At 28.0% G+C, this 24,872-nt stretch overlaps 1 protein-coding gene and 1 long non-coding RNA gene across 2 annotated transcripts in view; one reads left to right on the forward strand and one right to left on the reverse strand.

Annotated features, from left to right (window-relative positions):
- Positions 1-24,872, reverse strand: part of LOC124420296 — an 86,521-nt gene that overhangs the window by 32,548 nt on the left and 29,101 nt on the right. The window contains exon 2 of the long non-coding RNA XR_006941100.1: positions 15,275-15,323. This is a non-coding gene — a long non-coding RNA (uncharacterized LOC124420296). The remainder of the gene's footprint in view (positions 1-15,274; positions 15,324-24,872) is intronic.
- Positions 14,572-24,872, forward strand: part of LOC111674972 (cyclic AMP response element-binding protein A) — a 36,692-nt gene continuing 26,391 nt past the window's right edge. The window contains exon 1 of the mRNA XM_023435659.2: positions 14,572-14,760. Within this exon, the coding sequence (XP_023291427.2) occupies positions 14,704-14,760 (57 nt within the window). The 5' untranslated portion in view covers positions 14,572-14,703. The remainder of the gene's footprint in view (positions 14,761-24,872) is intronic.

The raw sequence follows: 24,872 nt of genomic DNA on the forward strand, positions 1-24,872 counted from the left end.
AGACTATAGACTAGACTATAGACTAGACTATAGACTAGACTATAGATTAGACTATAGACTAGACTATAGACTAGACTATAGACTATACTATAGACTAGACTATAGACTCTACTATAGACTAGACTATAGACTAGACTATAAACTAAGCTCTATAGTCTAGTCTAAGATGGACTTTTTCATCAAGGTCACAAGCTGTTAGAATCTAAGATAGGATAATATCGCAGCAATAAATTGATCAGTTGACAAATTTTTAATATTTCTAGAAATTTGTTTAAAAAATGCAAACAAATATGGAACTGAAGTTCAAATAGCTTTCAAAGAAAAGCTGTTTTATTGTGTAAGATCTTATTTAGACAAATATTTAACAAATAATGCATTTACCCATTAAACACGTAGTCAAAGCATAAAACGATCTTTTCATTTGGTATCAAATATACACAATTATACTTTCGTAATACTTTATTTACGAGAAATATCTGGAAAAACAATATAGATTTTAAAGAATTCAGACTCTAACAGCTCTGGTGTTAAACTATTTGTAAACTATTCACCAAGAAGTAGATGGAAAATGAAACTGTAAAGAATTTATATTTGTCACTAATTTTTAACCGTAATCTCGAATAAATATCTAGATTTTGACATTACTTTCAAGTACGTTCACCAAAATATAAAAAATATCATTTAGAAGAAAAAAAACTTAAAAAATGCGACAAAATGCAAAACTAGTATTTATTAAGATTTACTTTATAAGATCTGTTAAGAAATTAATAAGAAAAAAAGAGAAAAGAGCGATTGCAAAGAGTAATTAAAAGCATAACTCTTAAATCGCGGAAAATCTCTTAGATTTCAATTATAAATAATAAAATGCGACAGTATTAAATTAAGATACAGATATTTTTTAATTATAAACTGTTGCTTATTTATTTTGATTTATAAAAATAAATTGTATTTATTTACTTTTAAAGCATGAGTCAAACATCAAATAAACAATACATTTTTATTTAATTTTTTTTCTTAATAAATTTTTAAGTACAAAAGCACGAGTAAATTAAAATTTGTTTTTGTAAATTTAAATATGATTACGATTACATTAGTATAAGTAAATTTTGTAAATAAGTAGCGATTTGTATGTTTTTGGGTGGCTTCCTAGTAATTGTTGAAATTATCTGTTCAATGGTAAATTACCATTTTAACTGATAATCTCACACATTATTATTTAGAGAGAATCCCCGTTTAATTACTTTTGTGTTTTTTTCTGTTTTTACTACGAATGATGAATGATCTTTTGGTTGTCTTCTTTTTTTTTTGTAATTAGTACTTGCTTGTTTTACAAAAACAAAAAAATATATATTTAAATGTCGTACAAAATTTCCAATTTGGAAAAAAGTACCCTGAAATAGAGAATGTGTTTTTTAACCCTGCGCCAGCACCTGTAGTTTAGTAATGTTTAAGGTTGTAAAGAGATTTTTATTTAAATCGTCAAAATTTTTATTTAATCCCACAAATAACAAAATAAAAACATTGAGAAAAAAGGGTTTCGAAAATATCGTTTACACAGGTATAAATTTGAGTTTTATAAATAAGAAGATCTTTATGTATTAGGTACGATCGTGCTCACCGCTATGAAAGTATTTTTAATTGAGAATTTAACCTGTTTGTGTTGTTTTGATTGTTTATTTAAAAATAAATGCCGTTTTACACTTTTAAACCAACAACTCGAGTTGTGAATCCCAGAATTTTAAAGGCAAAGTACGTAAATAGGAATTGGGTGAGAGTAAAAGGAATTTCCTGAAATTTTTTACAAAAAACAAAAATTTCATCCAAACTATTAAAAACTTTGAAGAAAAAACTGACTTACGAAGGAACGAACGAACTATCTATCTATCTATCTATCTATCTATCTATCTATCTATCTATCTATCTATCTATCTATCTATCTATCTATCTATCTATCTATCTATTTATTTATTTATTTATTTATTTATTTATTTATTTATTTATTTATTTATCTATCTATCTATCTATCTATCTATCTATCTATCTATCTATCTATCTATCTATCTATCTATCTATCTATCTATCTATCTATCTATCTATCTATCTAACTAACTACTAACTAACTACTAACTAACTACTAACTAAAGAGTTACGACAAACTTCAAATAACAACGTCCAACTTCAACGAACTTCAAAAAACAAACAACAACCATCAAAGAACTACAACATACTTTTAAGAACTTCTTCAAACTTTAAAGAACTGCAACAAACATCAAAGAACTACAACAAACATCAAAGAGCTACAACAATCTTCTAAGAACTACGACAAACTTCAAAAAAAAATCCAACAAACTTCAAAGAAATACAACAAACTTCAAAAAAAACTTCGAAAAACTACAACAAACTTCGAAGAGCTACATCGAACTTTCAAAAACTACAACGAATTAAAAAAAAAGAACTACAAAAATCTTCAAAAAAATTACAACAATTTTCGAAGAACTACATCAAACTTTGAAAAACTACAACTACAACTTCTAGTAACTCGGAAGAACTTCTGAAAACTCCTACGAACTTATGGAATTTCCGCTGAAATTCAGGAAACTCCAACCGTCAGCTATAAACTCCGACAAACTTCTGGAAATCTTAAAAACTTCTACGAAATTGCAGCTACTTCGATAATTTTTTGAAAAGCTCCTATGTTATTTTAGAAAGTCTGAAGAAGTTCTGAAAGAACTAGAGCTAACTTTTAGGAAGACTTGCAAATTTTTATTAACTCCTACGAACTTGTAGTAACTATGACGAACTTCTGACAAACCATACAAACGTTTGGAAACTTCGACGAACTTTTAGAACTCCTTGAATTTCTAGAAACTCAGACGATATTTAAGAAACTCTGAAAACTCCTATGAACTTCGAGAAACTCTTCCGAACTTCCAGAAACTCCGATCAAAATTCTATAAACTACAACGAACTTATACAAACTCCTGTGAACTTTTAGAAACTTCGACAAACTTGCATAAACTCTTTCGAAGTACTAGAAAGTCTTGCAAATGTCTAGAAAATCCTGTAAATTTCTAGAGACTTCAAAGAAGTTTAAGAAACTTCGATAAATTTCTAGAACTCTAAACTCTTGAATTTCTAAAACGATAATTGAGAAATTCCTTTCCACAAACTTGTATAAAATCCGACGAACTTCATACTAACGTCTAGAAACTCCTATGAGCTTCTGGAAACTTTTAGCAATTTCTAGATCTCCTAGAATTTCTAGAAATTCATACGATATTTTTGATAATCCAATGCACTTCTAGAAACCATTACGAACTTTTAGAAACTCCTATAAACTCCGACGAACTTCTGGAAATCTAGAAATTGCTATTAACTTCTGGAAACATTGAGAAAATTGTAGAACTCATTGAATTTCTTGAAACGAAATTTGCACTTCTGGAAACTTAGACGAACTTCTGGAAACTCCTATGAACTTCCTGAAAATCACGCCAACGTCTAGAAACTCTTATGAGATTCTAGAAACACCTACGAACTTCTAGGAACTTTTACGAACTCCTTGAGGCTTCTACGAACTATTTATTATTAATTTTACTAATACGATCTTCAACCTTTAACAAACTACAAGGAACTTTAACCTACTTTAAGGCAAATACAGCGAACTTAAGCAAACTTCAATGAACTTTAGCAAACTTCAAGAACTGTCAAAATTTAAAAAATTTCAGGGAACTTTAAAAAACTTCAACGAATTTCAAGGCATATCTCCAAACTTTAACGATCTTTAACGACTTTCATAGAACTTCTTGATAAACTTAGAAAACTGCCGAAATAACATCTCCCTTAGCCCCTTCACTATCAAAAGGAACTATCAAAACGACACAAGAAAATTAACGAAAGCAACAACACGTTACAAAATGTAGGACACCTCTCAAACCTCAAAAGAAAAAAACACTAAACGTCAGTCAAAACTCAAAACTCCCTCTTGTCATTTTTTATGTTGTTTTCAACACCGTGATTTGTAATGTAATGTGAACGGGTGTTAGTAAATAACGAGTGATTAAAGAGAATGTTAAAATTTATCTGTTGCAAGTTTTTTTTTTTTGTTTTTTTTTGGTGAATGTCAGAGAAGAACTGAAACATGAAACAAATTATACAACTGCAATCAAAATTTTTAAATACAAACACAGAAAACAGACTTTTTGTCATTTTGTAAAAAGAGCATAAAAAAAGCTAAAGATCGTCGTTCATATTATTACTCTCATACTGTTGTAAAAGTAAAAAAATAATGAATTGTATTGCATGTACGAGTACTTTGTTTTTATTACTTGGCCTGTACGTGTGCCTCGTCGATCTGTGTATCGTCTGTCTGTCCTATGCTTTAACAGAGAATTTTTTTTAACTTGATTGGTTTTTCCAATAATGTCATGTTGTTGTTTGGTTGTTGATAGTGGGGGGATTTTTTTTTCATTTTTCTCAGGTTGAGGTTGTTTTTTTATTAATAATTTTTCCGTAATAAGTTCTGTATCTGCATTTTTTGTTTGTTAATATTTTTTGGTAATACTTTTTTTATGGTTTTTCTCTAAATTCCAGAGAGACCGGTTTACATGAGTTTGTAAGAGTTACTCAATATTTTAGGCGAGGTAAAGAGTAATAAGCCAAAAATTTTGTGAGCAAATGTTCTTAATAAAGAATTATCATAATTTTTTGCATGATTTGAATCAGACGAATTTGATTGTTGTTTTTATTATTATAAAAATTTTTATTTTGTCATTATCTCGCAAAAAGTTAAAAAAGTGCAAAATTTTTTTTTGCCCTTAAATTTAAAAGTTCACTTTTGTTTGCAAAATGTGAATTATTACATTTGGACGTTTTATTTATTTTATAATAAAAGGATATGTGTTACAAAAATTTAACAATTGTCAATTGCCCTGAAGTAATGTCTCTGTTCTTTAAAAAAAGGCAACATTTTTGCACTTTTTAAATTTTTTTAATTCTCGTTTTTACATTTTAGGGTAAAGAAAGATTTTGTGCAAAACAAAAAGACAGAAAAAAGTGCAACAGTTTTTACATAATGCATAAAATTGTCACTTTTTCCTTTAAGTCAATTTTGTATCTGATTAAATTTGGAACAAAAAGTACACTTTTGGCATTATTCTACAAAACACTTGGCCCGTTTTAGAGCGGAAAAAAGTGCAAAACTTTTTGCACTATTCAGCATAAAATCTGTTTTATTCTATATACAACAAAAACTATTAGTTGTTAACACTAAACAGAAACTCAGTTAATAATAAATTTCTTTTAGGGCAAAAATTGCAATTTTTTTGCCTTAAATTGCCTTTTTTACTACAAAAAGTAATATAGATTAAATTTGTAACAGAAAGTTGCACTTTTGGCATTATTCTACATAACACTTGGGCCGTTTTAGAGCGGAAAAAAAGTGCAAAACTTTTTGCACTAAACTTGCACTATTCAGCATAAAATCTGTTATACAACAAAAACTATTAGTTGTTAACACTAAATAGAAACAGAAACTCAGTTAATACAAAATTTCTTTTAATTTAAAAGTGCAACATTTTACCCTTAAATTGCCTTTTTTACTAGAAAAAGTAAAAATATTAAATTTGAAAAAAAATTGCACTTTTAAATTTATCCTAAAAAAAACTTTGATAATTTTAAAGCAGAAAAAGTGCAATACTTATTTGCACTAAACTTGCACCTTTTTGCATTAAATCTGTTTTATTCTATATACAAAAAAAATCGAAATTGTTAACACTTAACAGAAACAAAGTAAGTAACAGTTGATAATAAATTTCTTAAGCACTTTACACTTTTAATTTATGGCTACTAGTACAAGTTATTATCTCAGTTTCTCTCTTTTTAAAGTGATTTTGATATTTCTCCATTTACTCTGCACGTTTTAAGACAAAATGAAATCTCAACAAATAAAAAAAACCCCAGCTTTAACAACAGATACTATAATATTTATCTCATTTCAGATACAACAGAGTTTTTTTTTTGTAATTTTGTTAGTTTATAAACTTTTATATCTTTCTACCCATATAAAGGCAGTATGTTACACAAGTCTTTATTATTACGCCGCTTAAAAACCGGATCTCTTCACGTTTATAATATTTATATATTTTTTTTCTTTTCAAATTAAAAAGTACATTCACTTTATGGCATACAAGCGAAAAAAAAAACAAAAATACACAAATAAAAATTTCAGATACATTGTGATATTAATACTTTATTAAACAAAATACAAAACAAAAAAAAAAGAAAATAAAATATAATAAATAATTAGTATTAAAAGCAAACAACAACTAGCAACACCACCAAACGATCGAACAAATGATCGAATTCAACCAACCAACCACCATCACATCACACTACCAAAAAACAGCTAATAATGAAGAGAGAAATCCATAAATAAAATATCGATCGTGAAAAATGTAAAATGGCCATTAGGGAATATTAATTAAAATGGAATTAAACAAAAATAAAAAACCTTAACTAAAAATATATCATAATAATTATAATAAAAAGTCAGTGATCTTTTTATATAAAGTTAGATCATTTGAAATTTCTTAAAAAAGAGGATGCTTCAGCATTCAAAGATCTTCACAAACTAACGGTTTCGTTTTTAAGGGAAAATAAAATGAAAAGATTAATATCATTTTTTCTCATGTATGAATAGCAGGTTTTATTAAAGTTAAACTTAATTTTTTTACCTAAATTGGGTTAAAATAAACAAGTTTGACAATTTTATTAAAAACAAAAAGACAAGATCTATATTAAAGTTTAGGGTTATAAAAAAAACAAAAGCAACATGTCAACTAAGAAGATAAATGCAACATTTTTTAAATTAACTTGATTTAAAAGAAAAAGTATTAAAGATTTTAAATTTCCACCGACAAATTAAATAAGTTATCAACCTCAGTTGAAGAGTGAGAAATAAAATAACTTTTTTTCTATAGAAATCATTAAAATGTGAAACGATATAAAAATAGCAGATCATAAATCAAGCGGACAGTTTATACTTTTTTTTTTTTTTGGAAAAAGATTGATTACTAGCACTAAACTAAAAGCTGTAAACAGAAATCTTAAATAATCTGGCATGATCTTGTTATTATCAGAAATTAGTATGAACTTTGACCTTTATAAATAAACACGTGCTTAAAGCATTTTGTCATATCAGCTTGTTAACATAAACATGATTAAGAGATATGACACTATTTTATGTTGATCTTTGTGAATCTCTAAAATGGAATAACTAAAGATCAGCATAACAATTGAATTCGCTTTAACTTTTATGGATTATGAAAAATCTTTAATTAACTTTTAATTTGGCGTTAGTTCATATACAATATTGATCATTAGCGGTCTCTTAAAATCGACGAGTATGACGATGATCTTACTGAATCGTACTACTGAATATACAACGTACAACGTTGAATTCGCTTTAAGTTTTTATTGATTAAAGATCGTACAAACTATTGATAATCAGTGATCTCCAAAATATCACGTTTTGATCACCAAAGAGATCTCTCAGTTTTTCCTTTGATTAACAACGCTGAGCCTGAACTGATCGTATCAATTAAATTAAATATTTCGTTTTGATCTTCAAAGAGATCTCAAAGTATTAACGTTAATTATCAACTCTGAGCTTGAACTGATCGTATTAAAAATATTGCGTTTTGATCTTCAAAGAGATATCGCAGTTTTCCCTTTGATTAACAACGCTGAGCCTGAATAGTATTAATTAAATTAAATATTACTTTTCGGTCTTCAAAGAGATCTCGTAGTTTTGACTTTAATTATCAACACTGAGCTTGAACTGATCGTATTAACAAAGTTAAATATTGCATTTTGATCTTCAAAGATATCTCTATTATTATTAATGTTGAGCCTGAATTGATCGTATCTAGACCATTCAGAAACTTCCGTTCACATTATTGATCATCAGCGCTTCCTTTGAATCGATAAATTTACGATATTTATACAGTATTTTCTAACAGATCATCAACGCTCAGATTAATAACTCTAGTCTTTCACTTTATGACGTTTCCACAAATGCTCAGAAGGGAATTGTTAGCATTCTAGGATGATCGAAATATATCTTGCTAGTCATGTTATCATAGCATATCATGGCATCATAGCATGAATATCTTGCCTATACAATGGAAATGATCAATAAAGAACTCAAAATGATCTCATGTCATGGGACTTTTTATAAAATTAAGGATGTATTAAGCGTAAATTTCTTTCAAAACCATGATTATTTGATCGTCAAATGCCTTACAGTTTGACTGTGAGAGGGTAATAATAATCGAAGAAACCATGTTACTGATATTTAAACATGAATTTTCATTCGTTACTAAATAAAAGATGCCTTTAATTAAGAAAGTAAGAAAGGAAAACGACCAGCTAATCATCCGATTTATAACCTAGAGAATGATGATCGAAAGACAACTAAGAAAAAGATATCACCGATATGTTTTTACGTTTGCTGACTTTTAAAGGGTAATAGTTTTAGAAACATCAGTCTTGATCTATAAATTCTTTTTAAACATTAGTTTAGAGTTTTCGATTCAATTTAAAGAGATTACCGAGATACTCCTACGTCTTCCAACTTTTAAAAGAGAATAGCCTTTAAAACATCTGGAGTCATTTATAAAGTATTTTTAAGCTCTAGTTGAGACTTTATAATATATCCTAAGGAAGATCCAAAAATTCTATTAGGAATTTAGATCTTTGCACTAATTGTTCGTTTAGATAACCTCTTCGATCGATCGATAGGTGAGCGATAAATTCTATTTAAAGAGATTACCGAGATACTCTTGTGTCTTCCAACTTTTAAAAGAGAACAGTCCTAACAACATCTGAATTCACCTATAAATTATGTTTAAGCTCTAGTTTAGAGTCTATAATCCAAAGCTTATATTAGGAATAAATTTCTTTGTAGTAATACGATCGTTTAGTTGACCTCACAAAAGCTACAAGAATTATCAGATACAACTGTAAGGATGAGATATCGCTGATGCGCTTTCGCATCTTTCTTTTTAAACTCTCAGTTTAGAGACTATTAGGTCTCGTTATGAAGATTCGATGATTATATAAGATAGAAGATGTTTTGAATAATAATAAACATAATGTTGCAAAAACGTCTCTGGATTTAAGAAGCTTAGTTAAGAGCTGATTAGAAATTGTAACAATATGTATAATTAACCTCAAAATATTAATTTTTATCTCTTTAATTTCCAAAAATGTTAAAGAATTTTGATTATTTTTTTGATTATTAGCAAAACGTAATCATTAATTATTTAACAATGTGTTAAAAATCAACAAAATTTTCAACACTTTTCATCTTAATTCAACGATTAGAAACCCCAGAAGATTTAAACTTTAACAATATAACACAAATACCTAGAAACCGTTAACACAGTTAAGACACAAACTAACTGTTAGTAACACGAAATTATAATTGAAATTTTATATTGAAACTGAGGGGGGAAAAAAACAAAATACAAAAGCTAAAATCAAACGAAAATTTTTTCGAAACCACAATAATATACTCAATGAAACGGCAAAAAAGAAACCCCTCCCAGATGAACAAAAAAAAATGAAAAATTCTTAAGACAGGAATTTTAAATAGTTACGAGATACATGTGCTAACTAACCAACTAACATGCACATGTAGCTATGAACTTAAACAAAAAACACAAAAGATATTTCAAAATACTCTCTTCCAGTTAGACAAGATTTCTAAAGATCTTTTTTTTTCTTTCTATTTTCATAACTTTAACCAATTTAATCCTCTAACATTTAAACGGAATCGAATGTTTCATTGTAGTTTATGTGTGAAACAGGTTAAACTTAAGAAAATATTTATAAACTGAAAAAAACACATAATTTTGCGGTATAAACGAGAGAAACTCGTTTTTACGCATTTTAACTGCATATAAAGAGACGATGGAAGGACGGACGTTGTTGACGACAATGATGGTGAGACTACTAACCAAAAATTTTATAATGAATTAATGAAATAGTCAAAAGAAAAAAATAAGAATTCATAGACAAAAAGCAACAAGCAAATGGTTAATAACAATAACAACAAAAATTCATGGATAAAACAACAACAACCACAGTGGGAAAGAAAAAAAAAAGCAACAAGCATGGGTCTGTCTTTTCAAAGACCTCAAGAGAAAAGAAATTTTTATTGAACTAAAGAGAATTTTAGATACATAAACTGATAACTAACCCATACATATAACCCAAAGAGAGAGAGAGAGAGAAAAAAACCCAATGTGACAACAACCGGCATAATTTTTATGTGCGTTTCTTTAGGACCGGTTAATACTTACATTAGATAGTTTGATATTATTTTTTTAAGGGAGGAATATTAAATACCAAAAACTTAAAAATCATCATCATAATAATCATCGTTATTATCGTCACAATGTACGACAACGACATCCTCTTTATTGTTATGATTATCATATAAATGCTCATTATTATTCTTTACACTATTATTTTTACTCATTCGCACGCTACTTTTAGTCAGAGTCCAATTCGTAGAAGAAAGAAAGAAATTTTTGTTTCTGTATTTTTTTATGGGAACCCGTATATAAAACTAATAATAAAACTACTAAAAGAGAACCGAAGAAATAGTAAGTATCCATGCACATTTGAAAATAGAAGAAATAGTACACACCCACAGTTGTGTTGACAAAAATAGTTGGGTTTTTGAAAGAAATATTAAAACAATTGCTGGACATTGATTAGACGTTTCCTATGATTTATTATAAAGCGTGTAATGATCTTTACATGGTCATATAGTGCTAAGCTCTTTAGACAAACTCTCGAGAATAATCAGCAAAGAAATTGCTGCTTGAGGAAGTTATCGTTATAAGGAACATGGGACAAGAGAAACCCGAAAGATCACTGGAATAAGTTCGTGTGAAGTATAATGATAGGACTACAGCCAAAACTATATTCTCTCTTGCTGAGAGGATAATGATAGGCAGGAATACTTCCTCTATAACTGTCAAATATCTTGAGTGCGATATCGTCTCAAACGTAAGGGGGCCGTGTAAAGTATAATGATAGGATTACGGCCAAAACTATACAAGCTGAAACACTGAAACACTTTCTCTATAACTGTCAAATATCTTGAGTGCTATGTCGAACATTGTACAAAAAAAGAACGAACGTTCTTGATGTGAAGGGAAAGGAACTTGAGAAATTATCCTAAATAGAAGCATGGACAAAGGAAATCCAAAAGATCACTTGATAGACTTAAACGTAAGAAGTGCGATAAGCATCCTGGACACTTTGCAATGAAAGAAGGAATGTACTTGATGTGAAGGGAAAGGAACTTGAGGAAGTTACCTATTAGAAGTACTAACCACTTAATAGGATAAGAATTTTGGGAAGGTGTAAGACCGTCTGAAGTATAATGATATGTTAACGGCCAAAACTTTATATTTAGTTCTTGCTGAAAGGATAATGATAGGCAGGTACTCTTTCTCTATAACTGGCAAATATCTTTTTTGCTAAGGTGTAGTGAATACTATAAGACTTTAGTTTATAAACATTACACCATAAATTCCTCGCAAAGGTAATGAAATTATTACGGCCAAAACTATAGAAAAATGGACGAGTGTGGATCTTTCGAAAAGCTGGAACACTGCTATGTTATAACGAACATAACATTCATTCAGGAACACTAATTGGAAAACTTAAATAAACTACACCCCGCGGAGTGAGTTTCGAAACATTAGATCATAAATTCCTTTCATAGTTGACATAGGTTAATACTTCGCACAAATTTTCCACGTAGGGTAATCGGATTTCTTACCGATTACCCTACACGCATTCTCCTTTTAAATTTAGAAAGTAATTTTGTTCCAAGTTTTCAAACAATATCTTTCAATGACCTCGCTAAGTTGGTTCCGCATTCGTTGTCTTTGGAGCGGAGAAAGAAAACTTCCTTTCACGAAAGTTATCTCATCAAGAAGGAGGCGACAATGTAAAAACTTTTCTGTTACTCTTTCTAAAGATTCAATTCTTTTGAGTTTGAGATTGAAAATGATCAATACAATTAGGTTTCTAAAGAAGTTAAATCAGTTCGTGCTTGATAATCTATGCTTATTAAACGAAAGGATCGATTTTATTCAGGTTTCTCATATGTATATTAATCGTCGTAATCTGCCTTTATTTCAACCGAATATTTTTGATAAAAACATTTTTAAATAGACCAAATAAATGAACTGATATTCAGGATTTAACGTTATGATGAGTAACACTATAGTATCCCTGCTCCTTCAGGTACAGGATTTCAATAAGGATTCTGTTTTTGTTGGAATTTTCTGTTGAATTGGCAACAGCATCAAAGAGACACCTGGAACCTCAACTATAAGTGGGACCAATCGAACTCTAGTTCGATTCTTGGATAAATCAGTCCTATGAAAGGCCGAGGTTATATTTGACGTTACTTTATAGTTTAGACAAATTTTGATCGAGCATTGCAATCACACGAAGAAGATGTGAGACGTTTCACCAAATTTTCACTAAAATTTAGATTTTTCACTTAAAATTTTCACCATAAATCTAACATTTCACTGAAAATTCACAAAAAATTTAAAATTTAACAATGTTACTTAATGCTCTTATTCGAAACTCTACTACACAAACAACCTATAAGATACTTTTGCTATATGTTTTGAATTTCAAATAAGAGTGAAGAGAAATAAATAAACAAACACTAAAAGAGAGCATAAGAGTAAAGAGCAGAGAGCTCCCACAATAAAAGACAAAAAAAAAAACACACAAAAAACTCTTATCCAAGAGATACAAACAAAAAAACGAAGCAAAAGTAAGTGACTTTAACATAATTTGAAAATGAAATTCCATAAGTATTAGTGTAAAAGTATCTGTGATTGACATTATGTGAGGGTATGGGTAAGGAGGAGAGAAAGAGAGAAAGATACTACAACTACATAACGTTTGTGTTTGCATTCAAAAGAATTTCACCGACATTTAGTTTAGTGGTGTTTCTGGTGGCAGTCGTACTTCGGACATTCTACTAAATACACACAAATTATTTATACTACTTAATAATATAATAATTATTTAAACAAAAAAAATTAATTAATTAAAAAAGATTAAAGTGTTATAATTGTAATAATTGTAAAAAAGTTGTTATTTATAACTGAAACGGAAAATAAAAATTATTTGAATTTCAAACGACAAAATTATATAAAAAATCCCCTTTTAAAAAAAGTGTTATCTTGTTAATAATTTGTTACAAATAATTAAATAAATGTTAAATTAAACTTGCATGTTGGAGAAATAAAGTTTTTAAAAAGAGAAAAATAAACCTAAATATTTTAAAAGAAAAAATTGTAAAAAGAAAATTTCTTAAAAATTTTAAATAAAATTCGAAAAAAATTATCTTTAATTTGTAGAAAAATTGAAGAGGAAGTGGAAAAAGTAGCTGAAAGAAGCATAAGAATTTAACTAAAAAAAGCAAGAACAGTTATTTAGCAACAAGTGTATTTTTTTCAATATTTTTTCGTGTGTGTTTTCTTTCTTGACCATTCAAAACCAATCATCCAATGACCACAAAACCAACAACAATTTTTGAAAAAAAAGAGAGAAAAAAGTTTTTTTTCTGTAGAGTTGTTTTAGTTACTCATTCTTGAGAATTAATAAACAAAAATATTTCAAAGAATAACAATAACAACAACAACCAACCAACCTAACAGAAGAACTAAAAGCAAGAAAAAGCTGAAGAATAGCTGAATAAAACAGAAGAAATAAACGTTAAGAAACCTTAAGCAGACCATGTCAAGTATTTGTGTTAACTGCAGCAGCAATAACAACAACAACAATAACACTACTACCACTTCCACTACTAGCAACAAGTAACCTAAACATAGCAGCTAAGTAAATAGGGAGGGAGTGAGTGAGTGTAACTTGGCAGTAGCATTTACTCAAAGAAGAAAAACTTAAAAACTTAACAGTTTTTCACAGAAAAAGAAGCAACAGGTTGCTTGGCTTCTGCTCTCTTTGAATTTTAATACAGCAACAACAACATTAGTAGCAACTGCAACAACAACAACATTCCAAACCATAAGCATCATACAAAAAAACCACAAACAGCAGCAGCAACATTTCTAGAATTTAAAATTTAAAGAAAAAAATTCTTAAAATCAAATCACAAAAAAAACAAGAAAAAATAGAAATCTGTTACAGAAAGTGTGACATCAACTTGTGTAAATTTTTATCAAAAACAACAACAACAATAAATTTAAATTAATATTCTTTTTGAGCAAAAAAAAAAATATTTAATAAATAAACTGGGTTAAAAACTCAAGCAAACAAACTCAACTTAAACTAAAACAACAAAAACTTTTTTAATTAAAAAAAAAACAGAATTTTTTTAAACAACAAAAATGTTTTAAAATTTTTTCAAAATATTTCCTCAAATTTAACAAAATATTTGTTAAAATAAAAATTTAATTTAAAAAAAAAGTGTTTTTTTAATTTTCTTTAAATTTTTAACAATAATCAATATATTTTTAACAAAAAAGAAATATTGAAATTTAAAACAAAAAACTTATTTTGAAAAAAAAAGAAATCTTAAAAATTAATTCTTCTACTTGGTTGCTTGAAGAAAATTTCAAAATTCCTTTCACCATGGAAACGTTTTATGAAGCCGATCTAAAGGATATATGGGACTCGGATTTAGATCCGGTAAGTTAAATTTTTTGTATTTTATTTTTTTACGAAATCAAAGTTTTAAAAACTTAAAAACAAAATGGCGTAGACACTCTCTAATGTATCAAAGTTAACCTACAAAAATTGTGAAAATATCCTAAAGTTGTATATAATAATAAGGGTTTCAAAAGTGCATAACTTTTGAATTTTGGGCCCATTTTGACTTATATTTGTTAAAACATAAGAGGAGAAATTTAACTTTCAAAATATAATGTTTTGAAATACAAAATTTTAATGCAGGGGGGCGCCACCGTGTACTAAAGTTAACATAAATAAATGTAATTAAATATTTAACATTTAAAAGCAATTTTCTTAAGAGTGTCCTATAGATTAGACGCATCAAATCCAAAATTTGCTATAACGATCAAAAGGAGTAAAGCTTTCAAAAAAATTTCATTTAAAGTAGAAATTTTGAACAGAGAGGGCGCCACAATAGAACAAAAATTAATCATCTTTAACAAAATTTTTAAAAGTTTAGAACTATACTTACATTTTGTTTAGAGCGGGCGCGGATCCAGGGGGGTTGGAATTTCCAATTGCTATAACGATAAAGAAAGAAGAAGACCTTTCAATATATACACTTTTATAAAGAACAATTTAAATATAGAGGGCGCTACAGCATAACAAGATTAAGAACTTCAATTGTTATACAATTTTTTGATTTCAAAACATAAAACTCTTAGATATATAGATCCTAGATTATTTAACTACTGGTCCATTAGCTCTAGAAACTGCTATAACTAAGAAAGTGTTAAGTGGGCGCTGCAGTAGAAAAAGTTTAAGTAACTAAATTGTTGAAAAATTTTATGATTTTCAACATTTCCTCCAGTTTTTAAAGAATAAAACTCTTAGATCTATAGATCTTAGAACTTCTGAACTGCTATAACTAAAGACTAGGTGTTAAGCTTTCAATATATAGACTTTTGGAAGAGAACACTTTAAATATAGAGGGCGCTGCAGTATAACATGTTTAAAGCATAGAAATCTTAGGATTATTGGAACCGTGACTCTAATACTTGAGATAACAGAAAGACTTAAACTTTAACAATTAAGGCCTATAATCTTATTATGTGGTTAACATTTAACCGGTAGATATTCTGCCCGGTTGGACAGTACCAGACTACTTATTTAACTTATCATTTAAGGTCCAGATGTCTCACTTATTTTAACATGTGCTTGTCTTACGGGGAAGTCAATCTTTAATAATAAAGAGACAGCAAAAAGCTATGTCCCTTTAAGTGACCACTCTTTCTCTCTCCCTCCCTTCCTTTCAAAACTCCTACGAGAAAGTCAATCGTCACCCTGTATATTACGAAGAGACAGCAAAAAGAGTTTCCCTTCAAATGCCTTCTCTCTCTCTCTCTCTTACAAAAGTCAGACAATCCTGAACTACCTATTTAAGCTTCCATTTAAGGTCCAGCATCCAGGTATTTTAACATGTTTCCTGCACATGTTAAACTCTCGCTTACAAAGAGTACGCTAAAGTGACTATTGTCGTCTACAAAGTGTACATTCGTGACGAAAGAGAGCCTACCATTTAGGGTTACCCCTAGCCAACGTGCATCCAGAAGACAACCTACTTTAACATGCACTTCTCCTACGAGGAAGTCAATCGTCACTCAATAGATTACGTAGAGACAGGAAAAAGTTTAAGCTCTAGCTTACAAAGGGGACACTAAAGTGACAATTGTCTTCACCCTCGTTTACAAAGAGTTCGTTCGTGAAGAAAGACAAAATAGAGCCAAGACGGTGGTTGGTCATAAATGGGAATCACTGATTTTTACGGATGCAATCGTCAAATGAAAAACTTTTTGTTATTGTTACAATTCCTAATTGTTATTGTTAAATTTCCTAAGAAATATTTATAGAATTTAAAACGAATAAATAACAGCAATACATCAAAAAATATTTAAACAAGTTTTTGTAAATAATATCTTGAAAAAAGGTAAAATTTTCCACAGATTTTTAAACATCTTTAGTTTTTTTTCATAATTTATAGGTTTTTAATGGTTAATCAATTTTTTTTTTACAAAAATAAGAAGATTTATTAATTTTTAATTAATAATTCCTATAAATAGTTGATGGTTAATCAATTTATTTTACAAAAATAATAAGATTTATTAATTTTTAATTAATTTATTTTTTTAAAATAGAAATCAAAACATTTATTATTTTTTTTTTCTGTAAAATAATTTGTTGTTATTGTGGCTCTTAATAGTTGATAAAAAAAAATTATTTTTGTTTTACAAAATGAAATATTACTTTAGCTCTAAAAATTCTAGCAATTAAAACAAAAACATTTACTTCTATAGTGTAGCTGTTAGAAGTGATAAGTAAGTGTTCCATTGAAATCATTTCCAGTTAAAAAAAATAACAACAACAACTAAAAAATGTGTTCATTTCAAACAAGAAGAACAAAAACACTATTTCCTTATCAACAAAAGGAAATGTCAAAGATTGTTGTTCAAAAATTCTGCTTGTTTTTTTTTCGATATTTTTTTTTATATTTTCAACAACCACATTTAACAGTTTTTTTATTTTGTTCTTGTTGGTGATTTTCTAAAAGTGGGGGTGTTTAATCATTCGAAAAGAAAAGTAATTTAACAAATTATTATTTAAAGAAAAAGTTTACATAATGAAAACATTTTCACCCTGTTGCGCTGTTTTGATTTTTATCTTGATAAATATTTTCATGTTTTCAATGTTTCCTAGTTGTTTCAAATCAATAACAATTTAACAGTAAATTATTACAAAACATGTGATAATGATAAAATAAAAGGAAAATGTCAAAAGCTTACAGAAAAAACAACCGTATTGTTAAAAAAACAAGCTTAAAAAAGTGATAGTAAAGTCATATGGGCCAAATATTCTACAAAATATCATTACAAAATACTTAAGAATATCTTATTAAAGCTTTAATAACAAATATTTGCTTAATATTCTTGTTTTACATTTTAACGCTTCTGTTGGCAATAGTAAAATTTTAAATTTAATATTGTAATAAAATTTTTTTTTACAGCTGTGTCTAGGCATACAAATTTATCTATAAAATTTTCTGTTTTTTATGAGAAAAACTATAAATTTTACAAAATTCTCTGTAACATTTGTAAAATTAACATAATTTTTTTTTTGATTTTATTTCTTTTCAAAAACTTTATAATATGGTTTATAGTATTAGATTAGATTTTGTTTCTAATAAATGTCTAGCTAATCATCTGATTGAAAGTGTCATTAACCTGGAAAAACCGCAACTTAATTGATTCGTTTAAGATTGATAGAATTTCAAAAAAATATATATATTTAATCTTTTATATAGTTTATAGAAAATGCAAATGAAAAAAAAATGGATTCAAATCTATCAGATCATTTAAAGGTTAGGTAAACAGTTCGGACATCGATATATGTAGACCCAATGGGAGACTTCGCATGAGTTACTTATGAAGACCAAAAGATCAGTTACTCAACTTATTTTTCATTATCCAGGAACTAGTTCTAGTTCTGCTTTAGTTCTGCTTTAGTTCTGTTCCAGTTCAGTTCTAGTTCAGTTCTAGTTCAGTTCTAGTTCAGTTCTAGTTCAGTTCTAGTTCAGTTCTAGTTCAGTTCTAGTTCAGTTCTAGTTCAGTTCTAGTTCTGTTCTAGTTCTGTTCTAGTTATGCTCTAGTACTGTTATAGATCTGTTCTAGTTCTGTTCTAGTTCTGTTCTAGTTCTGTTCTAGTTCTGTTCTAGTTCTGTTCTAGTTCTGTTCTAGTTCTGTTCTAGTTCTGTTCTAGTTCTATTCTAGTTCAGTTCTAGTTCAGTTCTAGTTCAGTTCTAGTTCAGTTCTAGTTCAGTTCTAGTTCTGTTCTAGTTCTGTTCTAGTTCAGTTCTAGTTCTGTTCTAGTTCTGTTCTAGTTCTGTTCTAGTTTAGTTCTAGTTCAGTTCTAGTTCAGTTCTAGTTCAGTTCTAGTTCAGTTCTAGTTCAGTTCTAGTTCAGTTCTAGTTCAGTTCTAGTTCAGTTCTAGTTCAGTTCTAGTTCAGTTCTAGTTCAGTTCTAGTTCAGTTCTAGTTCAGTTCTAGTTCTGTTCTAGTTCTGTTCTAGTTATGCTCTAGTACTGTTATAGATCTGTTCTAGTTCTGTTCTAGTTCTGTTCTAGTTCTATTCTAGTTCTGTTCTAGTTCTGTTCTAGTTCTGTTCTAGTTCTGTTCTAGTTCTGTTCTAGTTCTATTCTAATTCTGTTCTAGTTCTGTTCTAGTTCTGTTCTAGTTCTGTTCTAGTTCTGTTCTAGTTCTGTTCTAGTTCTGTTCGATTTCTGTTCTAGTTCTGTTCTAGTTCTGTTCTAGTTCTGTTCTAGTTCTGTTCTAGTTCTGTTCTAGTTCTGTTCTAGTTCTGTTCTAGTTCTGTTCTAGTTCTGGTTCTGTTCTAGTTCTGTTCTAGTTCTGTTCTAGTTCTGTTCTAGTTCTGTTCTAGTTCTGTTCTAGTTCTGTTCTAGTTCTGTTCTAGTTCTGTTCTAGTTCTGTTCTAGTTCTGTTCTAGTTCTGTTCTAGTTCTGTTCTAGTTCTGTTCTAGTTCTGTTCTAGTTCTGTTCTAGTTCTGTTCTAGTTCTGTTCTAGTACTGTTCTAGTACTGTTATAGATTTGTTAAAGATCTGTTCTAGTTTTGTTCTAGTTCTGTTCCCATTCTGTTCTAGTTCTGTTCTACTTCTGTTTTAGTTCTGTTCTAGTTCTGTTCAAGTTTTATTTCTCTTCTAAGTAGTTCTGTTCTAGTTCTGTTCTAGTTTTGTTTTAGTCTTATTCTAGTTCACTTTTAGTTCATTTCTAGTTTAAACAAATTATTGTATATTTTTAGTTTTTGTTACTATTTTATCAATAATTTTATTAACTGCTTAAAAAGACCTTGTAAGTTGAGATTTTTTCGGTATAAGAAAGAGACACATAAACTTTTTAATAATTTTAATTTTTTTCTTAAGAAAAACGTGCTAAATTTGTTTTTTGACCAAAAAAAAAAAAAATAAACGATAAATATATAAAATTTCAATGAAATTTTTGCAACATTAATAAGCATATTTAAATTTAAAAGAAAAAGTAAGAAAAAAACAAGAAAGAAGGTTATTAGCAAAAAATAACCAAATAGTTTAACTTTCACTTTAAAATTTCTATGAGTTTAATTTATTTAAAAGCTTTTAAGATAAATAAATTATTAATAAAATATATTAAATAACAAGCATTTTAAATTAAATTTTGTAAAATAAAACATAATTAAAATTTTCTTAATGCAAACAAAAAATTGATAAGTTTTATTTTCGTCTTAAAGAAAAACCTAATCAAATTTGTTTAGTTTTAAACTATAAGGCGTTGAATAATGTTGTTATCAGTTAGAAAAATAGAAATTAGACAAAAAAATCATTACAAAATATCTTTGATAAGAAAATAGTATAAATTAAAACGACCAAAAGATACGGTACTTTCTATAATTTGTTTAAGATTTTTTTTATAATAAAACTAATAAATCTTTGAAATGATTTATTAATTATTTTATAAAATAATAAAAATTTTAATTGTAAAGTTGTAAATTATTAACTGTTATTGTCTTTCTTTCTTTTAACCATTTTATAACTATTTTTTTCAATAGTGTTATCATTAAAAGAGATTTTTGTTTTGTTAAAGTATTTTTTAAGTAATATTTAAACAATTGTATTAAATTTTAACAAATTGTTTAAATTACGTAAAGTTAAATAGATTTTCAGGGATTTTCTATGATAGATAGAGCAATACAAAGTTAATGAAAATTTCTATTTAATGAAAAATTCCAGGAATTTAAAAGACAAAAATTCTAAGAAAAATTTTACAACAAAATAGTTTTTTTTATTTAATATATTCATAAATAGACATTTTAAAGCATTGAATAAACAACCTTATAAACTTTAGCTTTAAAAGGTTTTAAAGATATGGCAACTCTTTGTTATATAGAGCTGCCATATCTAGTATGTTAACGTCTGCTTATAATCATGTTCAAACTTTATCTCTTGAAGAAAATTTTTAAAGCTTATGTAGCTATTGACCACATGCTAAATTAGACCTGATTGGAAAAAAGTTATTAAAAACGCCCTTTAAATTCTTTCATCCAATGCAGCAATAGGTAATAAGTAAAAACTTGCTACTTTATAACGTCTAAGCAATAGAGAAAAGCAGAGCAACTTGTCTTTTTTTGGAAAGAAAAGAAAAGTAAACTTATTCTACTATAAAACGAAATAATACACCACTTTATACATTACCGAAGGCCATTAAAGTAATTAGCGTTTTTTTGAAAATAAAGACAAGCTACTTTATAAGACCCTTTAATTTTTTTCAACTATTTCGTTGTTTTATAACAACTAAGCAATGAGCAATGAGAACGTACCAGCTTGGCTTATTTTAAAGAAATCAACTAATACTCCATTTTACGCTCTACCGGAAGACATTTAGGTAACTAGAGTTTCTAGAAAATAGCTACTTTTAAAGAACCTTCAATTCCTTTCAACCATTTCGTTATTTAAAAACACCTAAGCAATGGTAATAACGAGTTAACATAGGTTATTTTTAAGAAACGAACTAATGTACCACTTTACACTTTACCGGAGAAGACTAAAGTAACTAGTGTTCATAGAAAATAAACGCCAGCAAAGCACCCTTCAATTTCACCTAAGCAATGGAGAAAAGAAACTAACTTAATTTAATAAAGAAAGGAAACATTTATATATTTCACTTAGAATCAAACTAATACGCTACTTTACACTCTACCGAAGGACATTAAGGTAACTAGTGTTTGCAGAAAAACACTTAGCTAAAGCACTCGAATCTTTTTCAAGTATTTCGCTAACTTATAACACCTAACACTTGAAGATAACGAACCAACTTGACTTATTTTTAAGAAACTTACTAACACACTACTTGACACTCCACCAGTAAAGAGTAAGGTAACTAGTATTTAAAGAAAATAAACATTGGCTACTCTATAAGGCTGAGGTAACGCAAAAACTCTCTAGTGAAGAGCAATTTTATTTTTTAAAAGAATATAAAGCCAAGTACTTAACAACCAAAATAAGAAACTTATCAACACACTACTTGACACTCCACCAGTGAAGACTAAGGTAACTAGTAGTAAAATTAAACAATAAGACAATGTAAAAACTCTGTAACCAAGAAAGAATATAGAAAGGTAACTACTAAGTTATAAAACTCTCAAGTATCCTTAACAAACTGGTAAATAATTTTCCATCGGAATTTAAAACCAAAATGTGCATTTTGTTGTCACAATAATATTATCAATAATTTTTTTATATATATAAAACACATACAAATAAAACATAATATTTTAATTAAAAAAAATTCTCTTAAATTTCATTTTTAAAACAAAATTAAATGTTATCGTAAGGTCATTTTCTTCTGGCTTAACAGACGTAAAAAAAATTCACTTGCTAAGCAAGTTTTGACAAGATTTTGTTTTTCTTTTCAATGAAATTCAATGGAAATAAAATGCATTCATTCTTGTCTTAAACAAGATTATATAAAAAGCAAAATAATATATAAATTAATAAAAAAAAAAACAAAAACCAAACCTTATCTTTATGGTTTGTAGTGTATTTGGTAATATTAAATAATACTATTGAACTTTTGTTGTTGTTGGAAAAAGCACATGTTTGTTATTTTTCTTAAACATAATAATCATAAAGTAAACTGGTCCGGTATTTAAATGCGCCAAGAATGTGTGTTTTATAATTATAAATGCAGTGTAGTTTTTGAAAAACAAAAAGTGGAAAAATATTAAATCCGGTTTTGAGAAGGTTTTTTTTTGCATAAAATTTCAATTTAAGAGTTTTGTTTTTAAACTTTAAATTTATATTTTATTTAAATTAGAAAAAAAGAGTTAAAATATTTAAGACTGTAGAGAACGGGCAGGTTGTAAACATATTGGTAAGTCCATATTACAATATAGTCAATTTCTATGGACTATTTTTTTTTAATCCAAAAATATTTCTTCTTTTTAAATCTCTTCAGCTTCTTATAATCATGTCTATAAATCAATCTGGACAAGTTCAAAGAAATTACAATCCGAATGACTTTTCGTATCCAAACTAGAAAAGATTTTTCCAATTTTACTTTTTATTTTTATACTTAAACAAGAATAGATCAGTTTAGTCAAGTCCATGGATAAGACCATAGGCTAGACTGAAGGCAAGACTGTAGCTAAATCTATATGCAAGACTAAACTCTTCGATGGCTTCTTTTTCCAACACGAACAGATTAAAAAAAATTTTTCTATTTATTTCTCTTTAACTCCTTTTTAGACAATTGTATCAGAGATCAATCTAGCCAAGACGCTAGGGAAAGCTATAGACATTAGTATGTAGGCGATTGTAGAGTGACTTCTCTCTCTATCATCGAGCAGTTTAGCCAAGACACTAGGGAAAGACATAAGACTCTTTTTTTATAAATTTAGTTGACATTTTTTTCTTCCTTTTAGGCAAGTCTATGCATCAGTCCAGCCAAGACATTAGGCAAGACTATAGATAGGTCAGTAGGTAAAAGTGCAGCCAAATCTTTGGTCAATACACTTGATTTCAGGAAGACTTTTTGAGATCTCCTCTCCCTCTCTCTTTCTCTCTATCAGTGAGTACTCTAGTCTAGACACTAGGGAAAACTTTTTACACTAGTATGTAGGCGATTGTCCAGCCAAGTCATTAGGCAAGACTATAGACTTGTATGTGGGTAAAAGTGCAGCCAAATCTTTGTTCAAGAAGACTTTTTGAGAGCTCCTCTAGCGAACATGAAATTTTTTTAATTTTTTTCTCTTTTAATTTCTTTAAACTTTTTTTCGGCAAATTTTAAGACCAGTCTAGAGATTAGACTGTAGATGACAAGAGCTCCAACAATTGTTTATTTCTTCTTTTGATTTCTGTTTAATTTCTTAAGATAATTTATAGACCTGTCGGTCTGGTCTGGAACTTTAGAATTTGTTTTTTTTTTTTCTCAGTGTTACTTGCATATTTTTCCTTAGTGTAAACGTTATGTAAAATTTTTTCACATTCTACCATATGGATATGATCGATTTGACATACATTTTATTTTATTAAACAAGCATTTAATTATGTGTGTACTGCTAAATAAAGAGCAGCATTGTTTTTTCTAAGAAAATTTAACAAAAACAAATAAATGGGAAAATTAACATAAATATTACTCTGTTTTATAAATTAAGAGCTTTTTTTTTGGCCCCCAGTAAAGATATTTATCTAATAAAGAGAATGACTAAATCAGAAGTTAAAAAAAACAAGTAATAATGGTGGATTTGGTGGTTATATGTGAATTTTGCGCATCTTTTAGTGCGCACCACGTGGGAGCTAGATATTTTTATGCAAGAAAAACATATGATTTCAAAACGGAAAAAAATATGTATCCCACTCCTTTTTGGGGCTTTTTTCGAGACAGATTTCCTGTGCTAAATTAAATTAACAACAACGCCCTTTAACACCCACTACTGTAGGATTGTGTATCCATAATAAATGTCAAAAAAAAGTAAAACGTGTTTGTGTAACATATGTTAGCAAAATTTGCACGTTTTTTTGCTTTAAAAATTGCATTTATTGCAATTGAAAACGTGTGTTTAATTATTTGATAAGAGTTTTTATTTTGTAGTAGAAAAAAAATTTAAAACTTTCAAAATTATTCCAAATCAGCTAGTATCACAAAAAGTCTAGCTTAAACAATGCTAGTTTGATTAAAATTAAAAAAAGATGACTCTCTTGGCAACAATTTTTTTATATTTTTAAATAAAATACAATCTTGCTTTTGTGTATAAAGTAGAGTAAAAATTAAATAACTGCAGGCGTTGCTAAAAACCATTTAAATGTTTTTTTAGTATAAATATTTTAATTTTTAAAACATTTCAGTTTAAACATGCAGTCTTCGTTTCTTCTCGTTTTAATTTTTTTTTTATATTATAAATGTCAGAGTTAAAAAGTAACGCTTGTTATATTAGTTTATTTTTTTTTATTCGATTTTTATTGTATATATATTTTTTTATACAATTTATAAAATAGTGAAAGAAATACTGCATCAAGGCAAATATTTAAAT

This window comes from Lucilia cuprina, chromosome 5 (assembly GCF_022045245.1).
Source record: "Lucilia cuprina isolate Lc7/37 chromosome 5, ASM2204524v1, whole genome shotgun sequence".
NCBI classification, from domain to species: domain Eukaryota; kingdom Metazoa; phylum Arthropoda; class Insecta; order Diptera; family Calliphoridae; genus Lucilia; species Lucilia cuprina.